A 19,786-nucleotide genomic window follows, 5' to 3' on the forward strand; every position below is an offset into this window, starting at 1 on the left:
CTGGAGGGGTGGGATAGGGAGGGTGGGAGGGAGGGAGACGCAAGAGGGAAGGGATGTGGGAACAGATGTATATGTATGACTGATTCACTTTGTTATAAAGCAGAAACTAATAAAAAAATAAATAAATAAAACAAAAATAAAAATAGTATTTTGAAGCTCCTTATATAAATCGTTTAGGTCATTAGGATACTTTGCTTATTTTTTATATTCAAGGATTAAAATACTGGAAACACAATTCTCTTATTCCTGTTCCCTCTTTTCTTGCAGAAAGTAAATTTACCCCCCAAATATCATAGAAGATTCCTAAATCCAGGAATAAAGGGGAAAATCATAATCATACTATTTTCCTTAGGTCTATTTTTCTACTCTTACCTACTAATACCTCTCTCACCAAAAAAAAGGAGAGGATGTCTTTTGCAAGGGCAAAGGGAAATGGAATTCAATTTTCATTATGAAAGGCTTACAGCTAGACAGATGATCTACAATAAAATGCCACTCTGACTCTACCAAAAACCTTTGGACTAAACTGTAAAATCATGATAATCTTAGCAATTCAAGTGAAGTGAAGAAAGAAAAATAACTGAAAATCTGTCCACTGTCTAATACTGGAGGATGGGAAGGATTCAGTGTAGATATTTTATTCATTGTAGATTTAAAAGCAATAGACCAGAAAGTACTTTGATGTCTATGTAATAATTTTTTTTTTTTTTTTTTTTTTTGCGGTATGCGGGCCTCTCACTGCTGTGGCCTCCCCCATTGCGGAGCACAGGCTCCGGATGCGCAGGCCCAGCGGCCATGGCTCACGGGCCCAGCCACTCCGCGGCATATGGGATCCTCCCAGACCGGGGCACGAACCCGTATCCCCTGCATCGGCAGGCGGACTCTCAACCACTGCGCCACCAGGGAGGCCCTATGTAATAATTTTTTGTCCCAAGTTTTTCCAATTTAATTCAGTAGGATAGATCGCACTTAGTATTTTATAAATGCTTTTTATCTAGGATCTAACTAACATTCTAAGGCACTATGAAAGCAGATGATTCAATTAGATGATAAAAATCTGCCTTCTCACCATGAAAGTTAATGTTTTCAGTTGAAATCTGGATATTATTATTTTTTAATCATAATAAATTTTTCTTTTCCTGTTAGTGAGTTGGTTAAATTAACTATTTTCCTTACTTTGCCTAATTGGCGTATTATATAAAGTCATGTTCTTTAATCTGAGCAGCTCAATTTGTTTTTTATAAACATTAACTTGAACAGGGGTTACTTCTTGAAAAGTACTGAATACCATTAACTCCAAAAATGAATTACTAATTTACATATGTAAACTATCAAATAATGTTTTTCTTTAGCCCTGCTTCAAAATTCCAATGAATGTTATGTTTGATAAAAGAAATAACTACTTAATAAGGGCTGAGGCTATTGTTAATTGCCCTGCACTACAGTTAGTCCAATGATTTATTGGATGTAGTTTTTATAATCTATCTTTACAGAATGTGAAAACTCCAACCATGTCCACAATTATCTTTACATATGTATGTGGGATACACATTTTTCAAGGAGCCTAAAACTAATTACTACTGCAGGTTAAAAAGGTGAATTGAAGCTAATTAGTGCTAAGTGGTGTAACTACATCATACTGGAGCTAGAATAATTAAAACTCTATTCCAAACTTATAATAATAAATCAAAACACTCAATTGTACAAAGCACATGACTTTAATTACACATAGACTTTCCTCTGATTATTGTCATAAAATAACATATAAAATCTACTATCATGTAAAACCCAGTTCAAAATAATCCATTGTTTCTACAGAATGATTTAGGCAGCATCTTAGAAGCAAGCCCTAAATAGTTAAAAACAAAAACAAAAACAAAAACAAGGGCTTCCCTGGTGGCGCAGTGGTTAAGAATCCGCCTGCCAATACAGGGGACACGGGTTCAAGCCCTGGTCCAGGAAGATCCCACATGCCGCGGAGCAACTAAGCCCATGTGCCACAACTACTGAGCCTGCGCTCTGGAGCCCATGAGCCACAACGACTGAGCCTGCGAGCCACGACTACTGAAGCCTGCACTCTAGAGCCCGCGAGCCACAACTACTGAAGCCCACGTGCCTAGAGCCTGTGCTGCTCAACGAGAGAAGCCACCACAATGAGAAGCCCGTGCACAGCAACGAAGAGTATCCCCCACTCGCCGCAACTAGAGAAAGCCCGCACGTGGCAATGAAAACCCAACGCAGCCAAAAAATAAATACATTAAAACAAAAAACAAAAACAAAAACAAAACCTTCAAGCAGGTTCACAAAGATAAGGATGCAATATATAGTCTAATTCAATGTTAGGTAACTACAAACTAATGCCTGCATCAGAAAAAGATCTAAGCTTTTCTGAGTGACTAATGAAAGCAATACTAGACACTGTCCTTCAGTGAAAATATTTATATTTGTGCCATTATCCGTCAAATGAAAAATCACCACTTTGAGAATCATTTTTTGGATATTAACCTAAGCATCAGATAGATGACTTCAAAACAAAGAATCCACCCTAAGAGATCACATTTTCAGGATTTTGACTTTTTAAATAAATTGTGACAAAACATTCCTACACAAATATAATTAAGAAGATCTAGGTTGTTTTAGTGTCTCTGAAGCACTAAATTATATTTCCATTTAGTATGTACTACAGTGCTAAATTTCTTCTCACAGAAAATTTTCCTTTTCTTGTACCATTTGATTTCCTACTATGAAAACATCCGTGCCAGCCTGGAATATTTATGTTTACGTGCTATGTGATTGGCAGCTCTGTAATTATGATAAGCTCCTTGGACCACGGTTTCTATGGCAACAGTCTAAGTGTCCATTCTTACCTGCTTTCTGGTCATCCACTGTATTGAGTTTAGTCTCGTCAGCTACTGTTAAAAGGTAAATGTATAATGGTTAGCCCAGTTAGTCCCACAGCCCAACATGCTTCAACCATTCCCAGATCTTTTCAGTTAGGTGATAATTCTTAGGTAATATTTCATGCAAAATATATGAAATATCAAGCAAACATTCATAATCAAAAAAAAGGGGGAAAAAGCAGTGTCTCCATGCAATGCCAGTCATCTCATTTCACAGACATGTGTGTTATTGATATGTTAGCATATCATAATTAGCTAGGCAAGGAATAGCCCGATTTTTCTTTTATGCATGGGATAAATGAATGCTTTTAGTCTCGAAGTACAAACAGCCACCAGAGAACAGCATAAATACGTTATAGTTGATTAACAAAGGTATTTTTCTAATCACTCAATTGGTGTATGGATATAATTAATTAATTAATTTGTTTGTTTGTTTTGGTTTTTGGTGGATTTGGATTTAAAAAGAGACACTACGTGATTGGTGTTTGATTGAACAACTGGGATTATTTTCCTCCTCTCATTTGCTTCCAAATACTTCCTACAATAAATATGCTCTCAAATTATGACTCCAGTTAAAGGCCTTAATTATCAACACATAAGAGTTTCTATCAAATAAACCTCAAAGGACAGCAATGGAAGGAAAATATCATGAAGTAACCAAACTCTAGACATGGATTGAGATAATGGTTTCTCTCCAAAACTGCTTCTTCTGGTTCAAGCATCCCTACAACCAACCAAATCATATTCCAATGAAATTGGTTTTAAGCAGCCAAAGTGTTAAAACATTTCATTTTTTTCAAATAAAGATACATGAGTAGAGCATGATATGCACATGTGTTTGTTTCTTTTCTCATCAGAAAACATATATATTAACATATTGCAAATGATGTAAACATGCCACTTAGAAGTATGGTTATCTCAAACTTGGAGAAAAACTAATTTTGCCAAATTGCCTCATTTCGCATTTATTTTCTCTATTGCTCACAGTAAACAGACATGTGTTTGGGACCATCAATTTTCATCCGAAAGCATCTAAACCGTATTTAGATAAAGATTCATGGAGATTGTACTCACTACCTAAATCCATGCTTTTTGATTTTCGCGTTTTAACGAAATCCAATTGACTGGCATCTGAAAATTGCTTTGTGCGTTTTTCTGACATACTCTGACGTCCAAATCCCTCTCGTTGAAAAGCAAGAGCTGGATCGACGTCTGGACTCAAAGAGCTGGTGTGAAGAGAAAGAGAAACATAAAAACATTTACTGAAAATAAGAGACATGACGTTCAGGAAAGTTCATCTACACCTGTGTGTATGAATGTGTGTAGATGGATATTCCTCAGAAATATTTAAGCTAAATAGCACAAATATAGTCCATCAAAAAAACTGTGGTTGTGTAGGAGGTGATGGGAAAATATGACATTAATTTACATTTAGAGCAATTCCTTCTCCATGTGAGAAAGACTGAATCTTTGAGGAAAACTTTCATATATTAATACAAATACTGGCAGCAAATTAGTGACTATATGAATTGCAACTGAATAGAAGTTTTGAAAAGGGTATGTTCTGCAGACTTGTGGTTGACAAGGGGGAGGGGAATGGGGGAGGGATGGATTGGGAGTTTGGGATTAGCAGATGCAAACTATTATATACAAAATGGATAAACAACAAGGTCCTACTGTATTGCACAGGGAACTCTATTCAATACCCTGTGATAAACCATAATGGAAACGAATATGAAAAAGAATGTATATATGTATAACTGAATCACTTTGCTGTACAGCAGAAATTAACACAACATTGTAAATCAACTATACTTCAGTAAAATAAATATTTTTTAAAAAAGGATATGTTCTGGTCATCTTATATATTCTTTATCTTGTGTTTCAGAAAAAAAAAACACACCTTTATGGCATGTAGTTTTATGAGGATGTAGCTTCTCTGCAATACTTAATCAACTGAGAAGAAATCAACTCAACAAATCACGATTAGAACCTATTCTGATGAAAGTGTGGTGCCGGGTACCAAAGTCAAAGTAATAAATAAGAAAAGATCTCTATTCCCTAAGAAAAATACCAAACCAGAAGCACACAGAAGACTCTGTGATGCATGGATGGGAGACTGACTGGTATTCCAGGGAGTCAGGAAAAGCATGACTAAGTCTGGATGGCATTTGATTTGTGTGACACCAACACAGTGGCTCCAGCAGAGATGATGAAGCACAGGGCAGATCAGTGGTAACAGGATACAGTATCAAGTGTTTTCACAATGGAAGTGGCAGGGGAATCGGTCCTATTTGTAAAATCCCACTAACACTTTCAGAAGCACCACCAGGTGTTGTGAGCCCAGCCCCACAATGAAGTGGTTTTTCTCTATGCTGAGCACAGTGAGTAAACAGAGAGCTCTCCTATATCAGTGTGGAGCCACCTTGCCTATGTGGCCAGGTAGGAGAACATCCCTCCACAGCTCACTGGACACACTAGAATGTGGCGGCCTCTCCACTACGTCAGCTTCCACTATACAAGCCCTCCTTATGCTTCTGCTGGAAACCAGCTTCTCTAACCCTGTATTGGTCCTATGGGAATGACCATGCATATTGATAAAAGGGGAATGATCTGGTTTGGATATACATCAGAAATTTAGCTGACATTCACTGTGCGTGAAATGACAGATGGCATTAGGGAAAGGCTAAACCAAAAACTGCGACAAGGAAGACATCCAGGCAGTGCTTCGCCATCAGGTGATGTGGCCTGAAGGCTTTGAGCCCCTGTGTCTTCATTGGCTCCATGAAGAAAAGAGTGGCCCCAACCACTGGCCGGGCCACTGAGAGAATTCAAGGACACAAGGGGAAAGCCCTCAGTAAACTGCATACCACCATGCAAAATAAATTATTATTAGCCAACAAAGACTTGATATCTCAAATTTTCAAAGTCATGAAAATTATGATAACAGAAACAGGGTACTTAAAAACCAACCACCAACCAAAACCTCAAAAAGGAAATGAACGATCCTTCTCCATCTTTTCCACCAAGTACAGAGCAGGGCCCGGGGAGGAGGCAACGTAGGTGTCTGGGACTCAGAATTCAAGGGAGCTCTGATCTCAGGGTCCTGTGAGTTCAGAGGCCACACCTGAGAGTGAGAAGCTCCTTGCGTTTGCTCCCCTGGGCACCTAGCTTGCTAACCCTTGTTCTGGCCCAGGGACTGGGAGCTCAGCCCAAAGCAAAAACGATTTTTTTATGTAAAACACTACATTATATCCTAATCAATGTTATTTTGTTTGCATCCTACACTAAATCTTTTCATTTTTAATATATCATATTTCATCTGTAAAGCCCGGAATAAATTTGACGTTCCAGGAAGAAGCAGGGTCATGTTCACCTTGAAGCCTTAGGTGCCCCTTCTCATATGACTCTGCTTAGACCCTATGTATGGATGTATATACATATGTGTGCATAGCTCCAGCATATATTATGTATATAAGTATAGACTGCTTTTACATATTTCTTAAATATATATGTGTGTGTATATTATGCTTATATAGTAGCATCCACATACTACTATGCTTATAATTTCCAGGGCACATCCACCCCAATTCGAAAACACAGTCCTAGAAGTGAAAAATTAAAACCTATATGGTGAGAACTATGACCCAATTTTGCAACAATAAACACTAAATATTATATTTGAACCGAGTAATTCTTTTTGTTTGTTTGTTTATTTTGGCTGCGCCATGCGGTATACGGGATCTTAGTTCCCCGATCAGGGATCGAACCCATGTCCCCTGCAGTGGAAGCTCGGAGTCTTAACCACGGGACCGCCGGGGAAGTCCAAGGGTAATTCTTTTAGATACTGAAAGTTGATCTCTCCGCCCATCCTGCACATGCTCATCAACCCTTTTCCGTATCGTGTGAATTACACTAAAACCTGAATTCCAAAGTAGGCATCAAATGTGTGAACAGAGTGAATCTGCAACACATTTTTAATAAAAATTATTGGTTAAAGGTTTTTCAAAGAAGTACAAATTTTTGCTCCTGAAAGCCACGTATTGGCGTATTTTTTAAACTAATTTTATATCCTCTGAAATTATGTTGTCACTAAGATTAGAATTTGCTGTTTTACCTTCTTCACCTTCAAAACGTTGTTATGTTCCCTAAGTCAATTCATGGATTGAAAACAAGTATATTCTATCAGTTAAGAAATGCAAAGTTTAGCCATTTAACATATTCAGCCTTCCACAATCGTGCAGCGAACTGTACACGTACACAACTGAAAACGGCAAATGAGTTTTTGAGTGAATAAGCATCTTAAAATAACAAAATATTCTTAAACCATAACATAATTAATTCTTCCCTATCAATATACCCATTAAACGAATTTCAGACACAAGAAACAATACGCTAGCATACTTAGCAAGTTAGTCTGCAGGACTGACAGCTGATTCTTTAAAGAATGCAGCCATACCCTGACCCCCCCCAAAAGTTATTAAAATTCCAGTTATTAATCCTGCCTTATTGCCCTTTTGTTTTCATAACATTTTCATCAAGGATTAGGGAGATATTGTCAGGCTGGAAAAGCTTACATTTTCTGCTGTGATTCAGAACAGCTGCCATTCTTGTTTGGATAACCCTTCATTCATATTCTTTTCCAGCCCCTGCACATTCCCCACAGCAAAATCATACAAGTCCTCACTGTTTTATGAATCCCCTTAGGGAAATTAATGCCACACTCCAGGCTTGCTTGTTGTTTATTGACTTTCACCAATACAGCATTTCTTAAGGCCCCAAACATCTATTCCTACGGCTGCCTTCAAAATTCCTCATCACGGTGGAGACTCAAAAGGTTTTTGTCCCTTCGATGAATACTGCAAATATCTAATCCTTACTTTCTCTGTCATTGCTTTACACTTTCAGAAAGAGATATAAACTGCAGCGGTAAATGCTACAGCATCTGATTCAAGTGGGTTTTTACTTTGTATGGTAGTTCCCCCTCTACGATGAACCAAAAAACTCGTTCAAAGATAAGCTGTTATCACGCGGGCTTGAGTGTGGCTCAATGCCACAACACTGAAATATCATTTTGCTGATGGATTCTTAAAAGACCCCAGAGAAAGGCCAATAAGAAGATTCTGGTATAATGCTTCACATGGTTGCGTTCATTATCACTACAGCCTTCCAAGGTCATCCCTAGGAGGGACTTTCCCTTCGCTTATTGATGTATATAATTACTAGGCACGCAAATGAAGACACTCATCCACATTTATTTGCCACACATTGGCTCAATAATATCAAATGCTTTCTTCTATTCTGAGAGATACAGGAGAAAAAATAGCATTAGACTGCCCCTGAAGTCATAATGTTAGAAGTAAGTACAAAGACTAGTAGAGTTACAGCACTCTAAAAAGAAAATCTGAAAAAGCCTCTTCCCACTCCCAGAATGTAACAACTACTAATTTGGCCAAAGTCACCTAATTGTTACAAACTCTCAGTCACCGAAGGGATTTGCTTAGAATTTATTTATGGAATAGAAAAACAATTCGTCGAATTAACACAGATCTAAAATAAAAGTTTCACTTGTGAAACTTAAATGAGTAGGGTTTGGGGGGGTTAGTGGTAGTTTTCTTGTTGGTTTGGCTAAACTCTTGACAATAGCCCTGGAAAGGCTAACACAGTTGGGCAGGTTTATGAGGTTGGAGGGAATCTTTTGTTTGAGGAGTGACAACTACGAGTATTAAATCATTATTATGAAATCAGAACACCGCTATAAAAGACACTGATTCACTGTGCTATGTGACAGACCATTTGACCCTAAAATCAAGTGTGACTGCAATTAACGGATGTTTCCCAACAGTGCTCTTACCACTCTGCTGACTCACTGATGCCAGCCTTGGCCCACGCGCCAGTGTCCGTGGTCACAAATCCTACATCATCGTGGGAGCTGGAAGATGACTGGTCAGAGAGATGTGGGGGGAGCACTGGCAGCCTGTCATCTTCGATCATGACAGTGTCGTCTTGGGGCATATTCACCGTGGGGGACAGCTGGTATTTACCTGTCCAGTGGAAAAAAAACAAAGAGAAATTCTAGACATCCATCTAAGGGTTATGTATATGAATGTTAATACTTTGCTACATTAGAAAAAGTCTAAATTTCCAAAATCTGCTCAACCTGGTAGAACAAAATAGAATTAAGTAAACTTATTTTTCATAAATGAATGTCAAATGGAGACCTCCGGTCTATTCCTTCCTCTGACACGACAGCTATGGTGCTCTGGGTGTGGTATTCAATGTCTCTGGTATTAAGTTTCCTAAGGCCAGAGATGATCTCCAGAATGACTTCTAATGTGAAAATACCACGTAGATTTGAAGTTGTTATAGTCCTTTGAAAAATTTTACCAGGAAATTTGGAGGGAAGCCCTGCACACTTACATCATTCATTCACTCATTCACTAGCTGGGCACCTACCACCTGGCAGGTTTGTAAGGAAGACTTAATCTCTGCCTCTCAATGGCTCACACCTCAGAGAAGGAGATAGATAAAGTGGTAATTGATTGGTGCTCTGAGTGATGTGCCAGAAGTGCCCTGGCATTCACTAGTGCTGGTAATCGCCTGGGTAGCTGAAGGAAGAGGATGCTGAGAGTCTCAAAAAAAAAGTCAACATCCGAGATGGGTTGTGAATGATTAATACGATCTCTTCTACTATAAGAAATGACGACATTGATTTTAGACATCATTAAATGCACGATGGAGAATAGTGCACTCAGGTGACACTTCGAAGATGAGTGCATGCAGAACCGGGGCCTTGTGGGGAGATGGCAGGAGTGATATTAAAGAGGAAAGATTAGGATCTCACTGCCCAGAGGTTTTTCAGGCCAAGACAGGGGAGCTTGTAAATTTTGATTTATTCAATTAGGATATAGTGTTCTCGGTAAGAGAAGTCCCAGAACTGTCCACATTGATCAGTTTCTTTCAGTAAAATCTGCTCAGGTTCCGGGATCCTCATGATAGGCGTTTATCTTTCCTGGGATAAAATTATAATTCAGGGCTTCCCTGGTGGCGCAGTGGTTGAGAGTCCGCCTGCCGATGCAGGGGACACGGGTTCGTGCCCCGATCCCGGAAGATCCCACATGCTGCGGAGCGGCTGGGCCCGCGAGCCATGGCCGCGGAGCCTGTGTGTCCGGAGCCCGTGCTCCGCAACGGGAGAGACCACAGCAGTGAGAGGCCCGCGTACAGCAAAAAAAAAAAAAAAAAAAAAAAAAAAATTATAATTCAGAGGCCTGAATCCTTAAAGATAAAGCTGGGGTCCAAATGCTACCATCTTCCTCCCCAAAACACCTATAGTTCTTCTGGCTTCCTCCTCAAATCTTGTGCCATATTTCCTCTGAGCAAGAACTCACAGGCGAAGCTTTGGTTCACATGGATATCTTGTGAAAGGCTGTCCTCAGAGAAACATGCATCACGGTGTGGTGTCGCCCTACTGGCCTGTCTCTCCCAACAGAGCAAGGAGAACGGACAGTTTCCCTGTCACCTTACGGAAGGATGGAAACACTGACATTTCAAGTCCCATGTCCACAGCTGTTAAGTCAGCTCTCCTGGTTCCTATGCAAGTAAAAAGGATTGCTGCACTTTCCCAATCCTACCACCGTTTCAAACAGGGTGGCCTTGTCCTTTACGAGTAATTGCTTTTAAAAATAGCACAATAGCAATGTGAAGACAGTTCATGAACATTTTCCCATCTGTATTAAGATCTAATTTTTAAACATTCACAAGAATGTGTAAACGATAATTTTCGTTTTAACACCATTTTGGAAACTGGGAGATGGCATATAGAGACTTGAAGGGTTTTTAAAAATATATATTATTCTAGACATTTCAACAAAGGAGCAAACATTAACTTGATCTTTTCAGGACAACCCACAAAAGCAAACTTGCTAGAAATTTCAAATGTGATCATTACTTAGCATCAACTACTCTATTACAGAAATAGTATATGTTCACTGAAACCTCTACTCAGCAAATTATCATGAAAAATACTCTATTTTGATTTGAAATGCATCCATTTTGACAAATTGTGAAAACTAGCAACTGTTTATAAACACTCGTGATAAAAATGTAAATCAAATTTAATACTTCATTGCTTCCCTTTCCTGAATTCAAATCACTCCTCTATGCCTACTTGAGTTTTAGGATACTAGTACAGAAAGACAGAAATCTGTCCAATAAAATATCATTCATAAATAAGATGGGACAGTCCAGCACTATTACCTAAAGAAACATTTCCTTCCCAAAACATACTTTTTTCCCCAAAAAGTGTATAGAATGACAAATCCAAGTTAACCCTGGTAGCTCACCACTGACAAGGCACATGTCACAGCATTAAATGCCATGTCCTCACACAGGCAAAATTTATTGGAAGAAACTATATTGGTGTAATATAGCACATTCATTTCTAAACACAAAACCAAAAATGTTTATGCAATATATTCTGAGAGACAGTCTAGCAAGCAGTATGGAACACAGAATGGTTCTTCACGTGACAGTCCTTTTTTATGTTGTTTTAAGTAGAAATATTGTTCCTTAGGTGATCTAAAAATTTATACCTAAAGAAATGGCAGGAAATGTCCCTATTAACAAGGATTCAGCTTTTTTTCTTTCCCCTATGATTCTGGAGGCTAATATTTCAAAAGACTTGAGGATATATGTTTTCCATCAATTTTCCACTTCTTAACATACTTGCGACGAACAGTGTTTTGGGATGCGGCTCCAAGAATATATTGGGGGTAATGAACTAAGCTATCAAACTACATATTCTACCAAACTCCCCTTAGAATAACTCTCAATTATGTTTGCAGGTACTTGGCATATCCTAAATGTGAACCCTTCGAAGGGTGACTTCAGAAACCTTTGATCCAGTTTTTGATGAATAAACTTTCCTTTCCTCAACTAGTTAACCAACAAACTAAGATTTAGACTGTAGCCGAGTGAAACAATGAGATGCAGAATGACTGCTTACTAAACATTTATTCATTGGTACATTTACATAGAAGGCAACACTACGTGAAATGAGAAACCTTTTGCCAGAGATTTGACTCACAATAAAAACAACCTTAATGTTCCATTTTTCTATGTTGACTTTCTAACAAGATCAAAGTATGCTGAACAGAATTATTTTTTAAACTCACCACAATGTATCAATATAAAAACTACTGAGATTACATTAAAAAATGGAGACCACAGATTTCAGTTGTGCTTTAAACGGAAAAATTCTTCAGACAAAAAAGTTGGAAAACATTTAAGGTTCCATGCTCCCAAATGTCAGCTTGTGATATGTCCTACGAAGTGAACACGCTGGTGAAATTAGCTACACCTATTACCTCTATGGTTATTAGTAGTACTAGTTAAGACAGTCCAGCAATTTGTAAAATATTTTTAAGGCTTTTAAAAGGAAGAAATCCTATGTAGCCTTGCTACAGATTTCTTTTTGATAAATGTCCAAAATTACTCCTTGAAAATCCATGATAGTGGAAAGTCAGCCAATACAGATGACATCTGGAGAACTCTTGCCTTTGGCTGTGACTCTGGCTGACCCCACCAAAAGCTAAGGAGATCGATCAGGTTCCAGTAACGTGGGACTCGTGACTCAGAAAAATATGCATCGTAATTTTGGTTCAGAAACACAGAAGTCTGGGGCCTCAGACCTGTCAGTTAACTTCTTTGGGCCAGAATTTCCCTGAACAGACGTTTAGTAGGTTGGAGTACACGATTTGTAAGGTTGTTTCAAAGATAACTTCTTTGATTTTTAAATCACAGTGGCTGCCAGAATGGAAGATTCTGTTAGACGGTCTAAAGCCAGTTGCTTGAAAATGTGGATACTTAAAAATGGATGTCAAAAAAGGATGAATGTCACTAACACTTACTGTGTGATCCCGGTATTCCCCAGAGACGGCTATTTTTAGAAAGAGGAAATAGCCAAGAACAAAATAAAACAAAAATTGTCATGGGATCTTGGGACTTAGTTCTTTTATCTGTTAAGTGGGAAAGTGTAGCTGATGACATCTGACACGCTTCCAACTCTAAAATCTCTTTTCCTTTTTTGGTCTATTTTTTGGAAGCTTCTCTCCTGGGTTAGGTTCCCAAAGAAATGAGTCAGAAAGCCTCAAAGCTCCTTTTGGGTCTAGAGTCCCACAGGAGGAATATGCTACATGAAAATTCACCCTGTCCACATAAAATTAATCACTTCTTAATGTAGTCAGCTGGAATTTCAATACAAAGTTCTATCTGAATCATAGCAGATCATGAAGCAGATACCACCACCTCCACTGGTGTCTACACAGGAGATATCCTAAAGGTATAGAAGACAACCGCTAACCAAACAAGATCTGAAAATTTTCCATGCACCCAGATACTGTGCCCAGCACTAAATACTGTTGCTATTTGGTTTAGGTTAGCTGAAAGTCAATGCTTTAATTTCTTATATTTGGTACCTGGCTTTGGTATCTTGTTGCAAGGTACTATCTTTGCAAGATTTCTAACTTTAAGTGGAAAGTGATGTTACGAACACTGTTTCTTAGGGCCAATGATGCTGAAATAGGGACTGACGAAGACTGAGGAATTCTCGAATTTGTAAAACTCAAGATAAATCAAATTAAGCATATACATTTCTCAGAGTAAACATGTATGGGATCCCTAGTTTCCCATACAACATGTAAAAAACTATCTTAAGAAAATATTCAAATCATTCAACATCAATTTGGCCTACCAACGAAGAGTAAGGAGTCTGTCACTGCCCCCCACCCCAGCCCAAAAGGCCAGGCACAGTACCTCACAAAGCACAGAGCTGGAAGATTACTGCCCCAGCAGAAGCATCTGGAATTGTAAAGTCCATTACATCTCTAGCAGAGGGAAGGGAAAACAATGCCAACTCTAATGCGAACTTAAGAGGACTAACGAGGCCACAGCTAATAAAGTCAGAGCAATAGACTGAAGAAAAAGAAAGAATCCTCAACCCATATATACAGCATTTCCAAAGGTCACTAGGTGAACTGGGGGGTTTTTGTTTTTTAGTTTTAGTTTTTCGCCTTCCTCTGAAGCATCAGGGATTGGAGTCAGGACGCAGGTTACAGGAACTGGTGGACCAATGGTCTGATTCAGTATGGCAAGTCCTATGTTCCTATAATAAAGGGGAAATTACAGCGAATCACTTTGTATGCACACAGATCCAGGGAACACATACACTCTCTCACTCAAGGGGTCTTGAATTTTCATCAGTGAAAAAGTATTTAATGGGCTTCCCTGGTGGCGCAGCGGTTGAGAGTCTGCCTGCCGATGCAGGGAACATGGGTTCGTGCCCCGGTCCAGGAAGATCCCACATGCCGCGGAGCGGCTGGGCCCGTGAGCCATGGCCGCTGAGCCTGTGCGCCTGGAGCCTGTGCTCCGCAACAGGAGAGGCCACGACAGTGAGAGGCCTGTGTACCGCAAAAAAAAAAAAGTATTTAACAGAGATAAAGTGTCACAGCAAAACCAGGAAAGTAGGGAAAACCCCACCGCAGTGAGGAGAGTGATCATTAATAAGCAAAGGTTAATCTGACAAACTATGTGCAATGCCTGTCACCTGACAGGTGTGCAATATCTTCAGCATCCTTCCCCGACTTGCACCGTGTCAAGCAGGCCAAAAGAAAACTGTTGGCAAAATTAAACCAGAGAGCTGGCACCTCTTCATTCTACACGTAACAAACTAAGAAATGAGGAATTTAGCAATTTTTCCAAACAAGAAAGCTAGAAGGATTAGAGGAAGGACAACAGAAAATTCTACCAGTCATGTTCACGTATTTTTCCTATCATGCCCGGTAGAAAGTGCTCTGACGGCAGACTGATTCTCACTCGTCTTTGTATCTACAGCAAAAGTATATACACAATGTCCTGCCAACAGCAGGCTTTCCATAAACATCCACTGATGAAGGAAACAAATTCCTGTTCCAGTGAAGCTTCCTAATGGAGACGTGAATTGTATTAAATCTCCATTAAGTGTGCTCAGAATGGAGTTCAGTTTAGGTTGTACTTCATATTAGAGGCTTGCAAAACACACCAGCAATAAGAGTTTTATGTCACGTGCTATTTTAATCAAAACAGCTTCTTATGTGTTAAATTTGACAACTCTCACAAGCTAATCCCAAGATGAGCAACTCAGTAAATCAAACCACTCTGGTGGCAAAGCAAGTCTTTATTAACCGGATCTGTTAGCTGCAGAGCAAATGCTCATCACCTCATTCCCCACTGGGGGCCAGGCAGACAGTATGGTGCTGAATGCAAACAAAGGATGTGAAAAACTAGTTTTGGGATTTTCAATTGGAGGCTTTGAAAAAGTCAAGATGCAATTAAACAAGGGTAACCCCTTATTAAGTACAAACCACAAAATGTGAATATTCACATACATGCATATACATATTCTTCCCCTCCTTCCAACAGTGCTATTGTAAACATGTAACTTTTGAATCCTTCTTGCCATAAGCCACTAAATTTTGATTTAAAAACAAAAACACAGCTTCACTTATCCTCTCAGACATGCTAAGAATATCCTGATCACTGGAAAACAGTTCTGTGTGATCCCCATCTTTTTTCTCTTTCCCACGTTACAGGATCCAAAACTCACTTAAACCAAATCAATGTATTGACTTCCTCTCTTCACATTAACGCTTCCTGAATGATTATAATGAACCTGCTCCTCTTCCCCTTGAAAACATGGGCCTCCTTTACATTAATATTACATTAATAACCTCTCCATGAACCAGTAAAAGCATAAAAACAAGATGTGATCAACAGGGTTTTACCTGACTCACCCATTATCCTGCTGAGCGCAGCATTTCTTGTGGGTGATTCATCAAGCCCCTCAAGCCCGCTGTAGAGGGAGTGGGAAATCCTTCGTTCTCTATCATCCAATACCGTTTCAATGGGCAGCTCAGGTCCAGAGGGGCTCCCAGGTGACTTCAGCTGCAGAGAGCGGGGTGGGGGGCGAGGTAAAGTCAGAACTGGAGGCCCATGAGCAGCATGGGGGAATTAGACCAACTTGCCCAGGGTCTGCATCGCACTGGGTACCAAATGAGCTAGAACTTTTCACCCTGTACCAAAATAGTTTGTGATGACAGCTTTGCCTAATGACCAACTTTCTGTGCCACTTTACACTGTGCCTCCCATGAAGTTGTCAGATTTCAACCACTGGAAGAAAAATATGTATATTAAAGGCTTTTTTTCCAAACTCACCTTGTTGCTTATTTTTTTTCAGCTTGACAGTAGTATCTGTTGAAGTCAATTTGAGTTATGGTTTAATTCAGAATTCTTTATGTGATGTTGCCCTGCGCTAGACATGCTTTATCATTATCAGAATGGAAGCTGGAATTTAAGTCTACTTTTTACACTTAGAGTGCATAGACACACCTGACAGCACACCTTGGTGTGTGTGGGGTGAGAATGACCACCCGCTCTCTAAGACCTAAAGACCACTTGTCAGTTCGGGTGTCTTCAACAATACACTGAGCCTCAGTTTCTTCTGCTGAAATTAGAAACAATCATCCTATTCTCTCATTGTGATCTTAAGTATGAGATAGTAACTGAGAGAAAATAACCTACACAGGATATTGACAAAACAGAAGTAAAAACCGAGTATTCTAATAAGGCAGGCAAAGGTAGCTATTTTGCAAATACATAGGATCTGCTAGATAAGCAAAGAATATAGGTGGATTCCTATCACCAAGAATTAAAATAGTATGTGGCGTTCTTTAAGACAGCTGTGCCTTATAAAGTCATATACTTCATAAACATAATATGAGTGAGAACTCCATGCTAGTAAAGCCATGAAACAAGGAGGAACAAAGCACACAAATCCTCCCAGTGTGGGCTCTGAGGTTAACCCCACCAACTAAAATCTTATGATGCTTTGGAGCTGGCTGGCAGCCAGAGACAGGGAGGGCTGGGGGTTGGGGTGGAGGGGCCCGTGTGGAGGCAGGGGGCAGAGCCTACCAAAGTAGAGAGAGGACTGCACATTCCACACACAGGAAACCACAACTGTGGCTCCTTCACCTGAACAAATTATGATTTCTGTTAGAAGCTATCATCTGTTTAATATAAATGAGATACTTAATGAAGTTCCGAATGGTAGACTTATCTCACTCAGTTTGATAAGCACCGGGGAGATTTAATGCATTGAAGGGTCAACACAATTACAATTGGAGGCACGTCAAACTGCAGGAGAATAATAAACTTGCAGTGCTAGTGAATTGGACTCAATAAGGTTTAAATTGTGAAATGAGGATTTGTTTTATTAGTTTTTTTTTTTAAATTGCAGATTACAACTGACAGCTTTACTGAAAAGTAAATTAAATATTCCAGGTCTTAGATGTAAAAAAATACAAGAACATTTTCTGAAAGAACATTATTCCTAAATTCCAAGGTACTTTGGAGAAGTAAAAACAAACACAACAAATACCCAATACCTTTAAAAACAGGCATGTGTGAATTTTTTTAATGAGCACATACATTAGAGACCTGTTATACAAGTCTCGACACACAAGACCTGCATCCTACACAGTAATTTATTTAATCATAAGAGAGACAACACATCCTCGAGTTTACTTAACAAATAATACATTTAATTGAAGCATATAACTGCAGTTTTCTAGATGATAAAATCTTTATAAAGCACCTTTATGAGAAATCCCTAAATATCCCAAGAGGCTATTTTAGAATTTTATAAAGTCAAATAAAAATTCCATTTAAAAAATAGCACATGCAGGCTTTCCAGAGAAAAACAATAAGATGCCTGTTCATTAGGAACCTTGTACTTGAACACTTTCATGGGAAAGCTTCTGTACCTCCCCACCTCCCTAACCACGTCTAATTTGCATCTCAAAAGACAGATTTAAATGAAGACATCAATGGCCAAATGCATAAATATTTAACAGAAGACACAATGCCTTTTAATTTCTTAAAAAAAAAACTGATTGGGGTACAGAGTTTTGTTTTAAATCTTTTGATGATTTTTTTTGTTGCAAGCAATTGAGTTTAAGAAAGAGGAATGCATCGCCATCATCGGAGTGGGAGCTTAGCCACTCCAAGGAGGGCAGTCCTGGAAGACTGGCCTGGCCTTCCTGCACTATGGGCTGCTCCCAGGCCCTTCTGATCTCCATATATAAAAACCTTATCAAATTAAGCTTAATTCGAAAAAGACACCAAAATAAAAGAACTGCAATTTTCACTTTGTCGTTTTAACTGCAAAAAATGTTCTTCCATCCAAAGGAACTCAGTCCCAAGTGGGACAGTTGTGTGGGACGCCCTCAACTCCATCCCTAGGAAAATAGGAAAGCCTTTCCATCCATTAAAGAAAACTAGGTTGCAGCAAGATAACTCATACTGGGGATCAGCATAAAGTGATACAGTCTCCTCCCAAAGTAATGTGGAAATATATGTCACAGGCCAAAGAATATCCTATAGTCTGTGACCAGGCCATTTATTTCACTTTGTGGTCACTATCCTCACAAAATAATAAGTTAAGTGAATCATAAAGATTCATGCTGATCAATATTTATCAGAACTTCATTTACAAAGACATAAAAATTGGGAATTACCCCATATCTAAAAACAATGTAATGTAGTACGCTCTTAAAAAGATATTCAAATGATCATATATTGCTTTTTTTTTTTTTTGCGGTACGCGGGCCTCACACCGCCGCGGCCTCTTCCGTTGCGGAGCACAGGCTCTGGATGCGCAGGCCCAGGGGCCATGGCTCACGGGCCCAGCCGCTCCGCGGCACGCGGGATCCTCCGGGACCAGGGCACGAACCCGCGTCCCCTGCGTCGGCAGGCGGACTCTCAACCACTGCGCCACCAGGGAAGCCCCCATGTATTGCTTTTATAATCAGAAAGTAATAAGTGCTATTCAATAACAAAGAACTGGATATTGTCCAATGAATATGCTTCATATTATACATTTGGCCTATTCTTCCTAGGAAAAGGTAAAATATTGGTTTCTTTTAAAAAACTAATACAATATCTGTGGGGCTTAATAAAATCTCAAGTTGTTATAAGTGTGCAATAGTGGGTCAAGTCATGTCTTTCACATAAAGAAAATGTATCCCACCATCTCAACTAGAAACGGTAAAAAGCTGGAATAGATATGGCCCTAATCCCCTCCAGCAAACCTAAAACTGGGTCCCAGTTAGTAATTGGCACGATCTTATTATCCGATATTTCAGTCTTTATAAGCTTATTCTATTCTATCCCCAATTCCTGGCACAGAGCAGGCACTGGGTGAATAATTGGATGAATAAATTCATTTCTGAGTGAATGACTCAGAGTTTCCTTAAATCGGTTTAGAGATCTTATATGTATAGGCCATGTGGAAGCGGGCCTTTAACGCTAAGGGCACAGCACAAGGCTGAAAGTAAAAGTTGATCGAGATTACAATCACACATTGCAGAAAGGACTAACATCCAAAGGACAAGTTAACATAGGACAATGGATAGTAAGACAGGGTCTAGCTTTCTTTGGAGAAGAGTGGCCGGAGTTACAGGGTTCAGTTCCAGGTTCTGCTTTCATGCAGAACCACAGCTAATGTCTTTCACGTTCCCATGAGGCTGACAGCACGGACCAGAGGGTGAAGTAAGCCTGGATGTGGCAGGCCCAGAACGCGATGGCCTGCCTGACGCTGGGACTCATGGGTTTACTGTCCACCTCTTCCCAACACAGCCAGAGTATCAACTGCTTGAACCCCACCCTCACAGGCAATCAGACCCTCTCATGTGCATAAGAGGGCTGGACACCTTGCTTCTAAATTACTCTGCCATTGGGCTTCCCTGGTGGCGCAGTGGTTGAGAGTCCGCCTGCCCATGCAGGGGCTACGGGTT

At 39.6% G+C, this 19,786-nt stretch overlaps 1 protein-coding gene across 18 annotated transcripts in view; it reads right to left on the reverse strand.

The window, feature by feature from the left end:
• The window catches only part of PARD3 (par-3 family cell polarity regulator), a 629,984-nt gene that overhangs the window by 230,098 nt on the left and 380,100 nt on the right, over window positions 1–19,786 (reverse strand). For 4 of the 18 annotated variants that reach the window (XM_082620034.1, XM_082620033.1, XM_082620035.1 and 1 more), the window contains 4 exons: window positions 15,719–15,878; window positions 8,755–8,944; window positions 3,975–4,126; window positions 2,868–2,912 (listed from right to left, as the gene is read on the reverse strand). In XM_082620034.1, coding sequence (XP_082476160.1) covers window positions 2,868–2,912; window positions 3,975–4,126; window positions 8,755–8,944; window positions 15,719–15,878 — 547 coding nt within the window. Of the gene's footprint in view, window positions 1–2,867; window positions 2,913–3,974; window positions 4,127–8,754; window positions 8,945–11,893; window positions 14,062–15,718; window positions 15,879–19,786 lie in introns of those variants that run through there. The other 14 variants (XM_082620041.1, XM_082620050.1, XM_082620038.1 and 11 more) reach the window with 10 other exon arrangements.

The sequence above is a fragment of the Mesoplodon mirus genome, assembly GCF_964341445.2.
Source record: "Mesoplodon mirus genome assembly, chromosome: 4".
Classification (NCBI taxonomy): Eukaryota; Metazoa; Chordata; class Mammalia; order Artiodactyla; family Ziphiidae; genus Mesoplodon; species Mesoplodon mirus.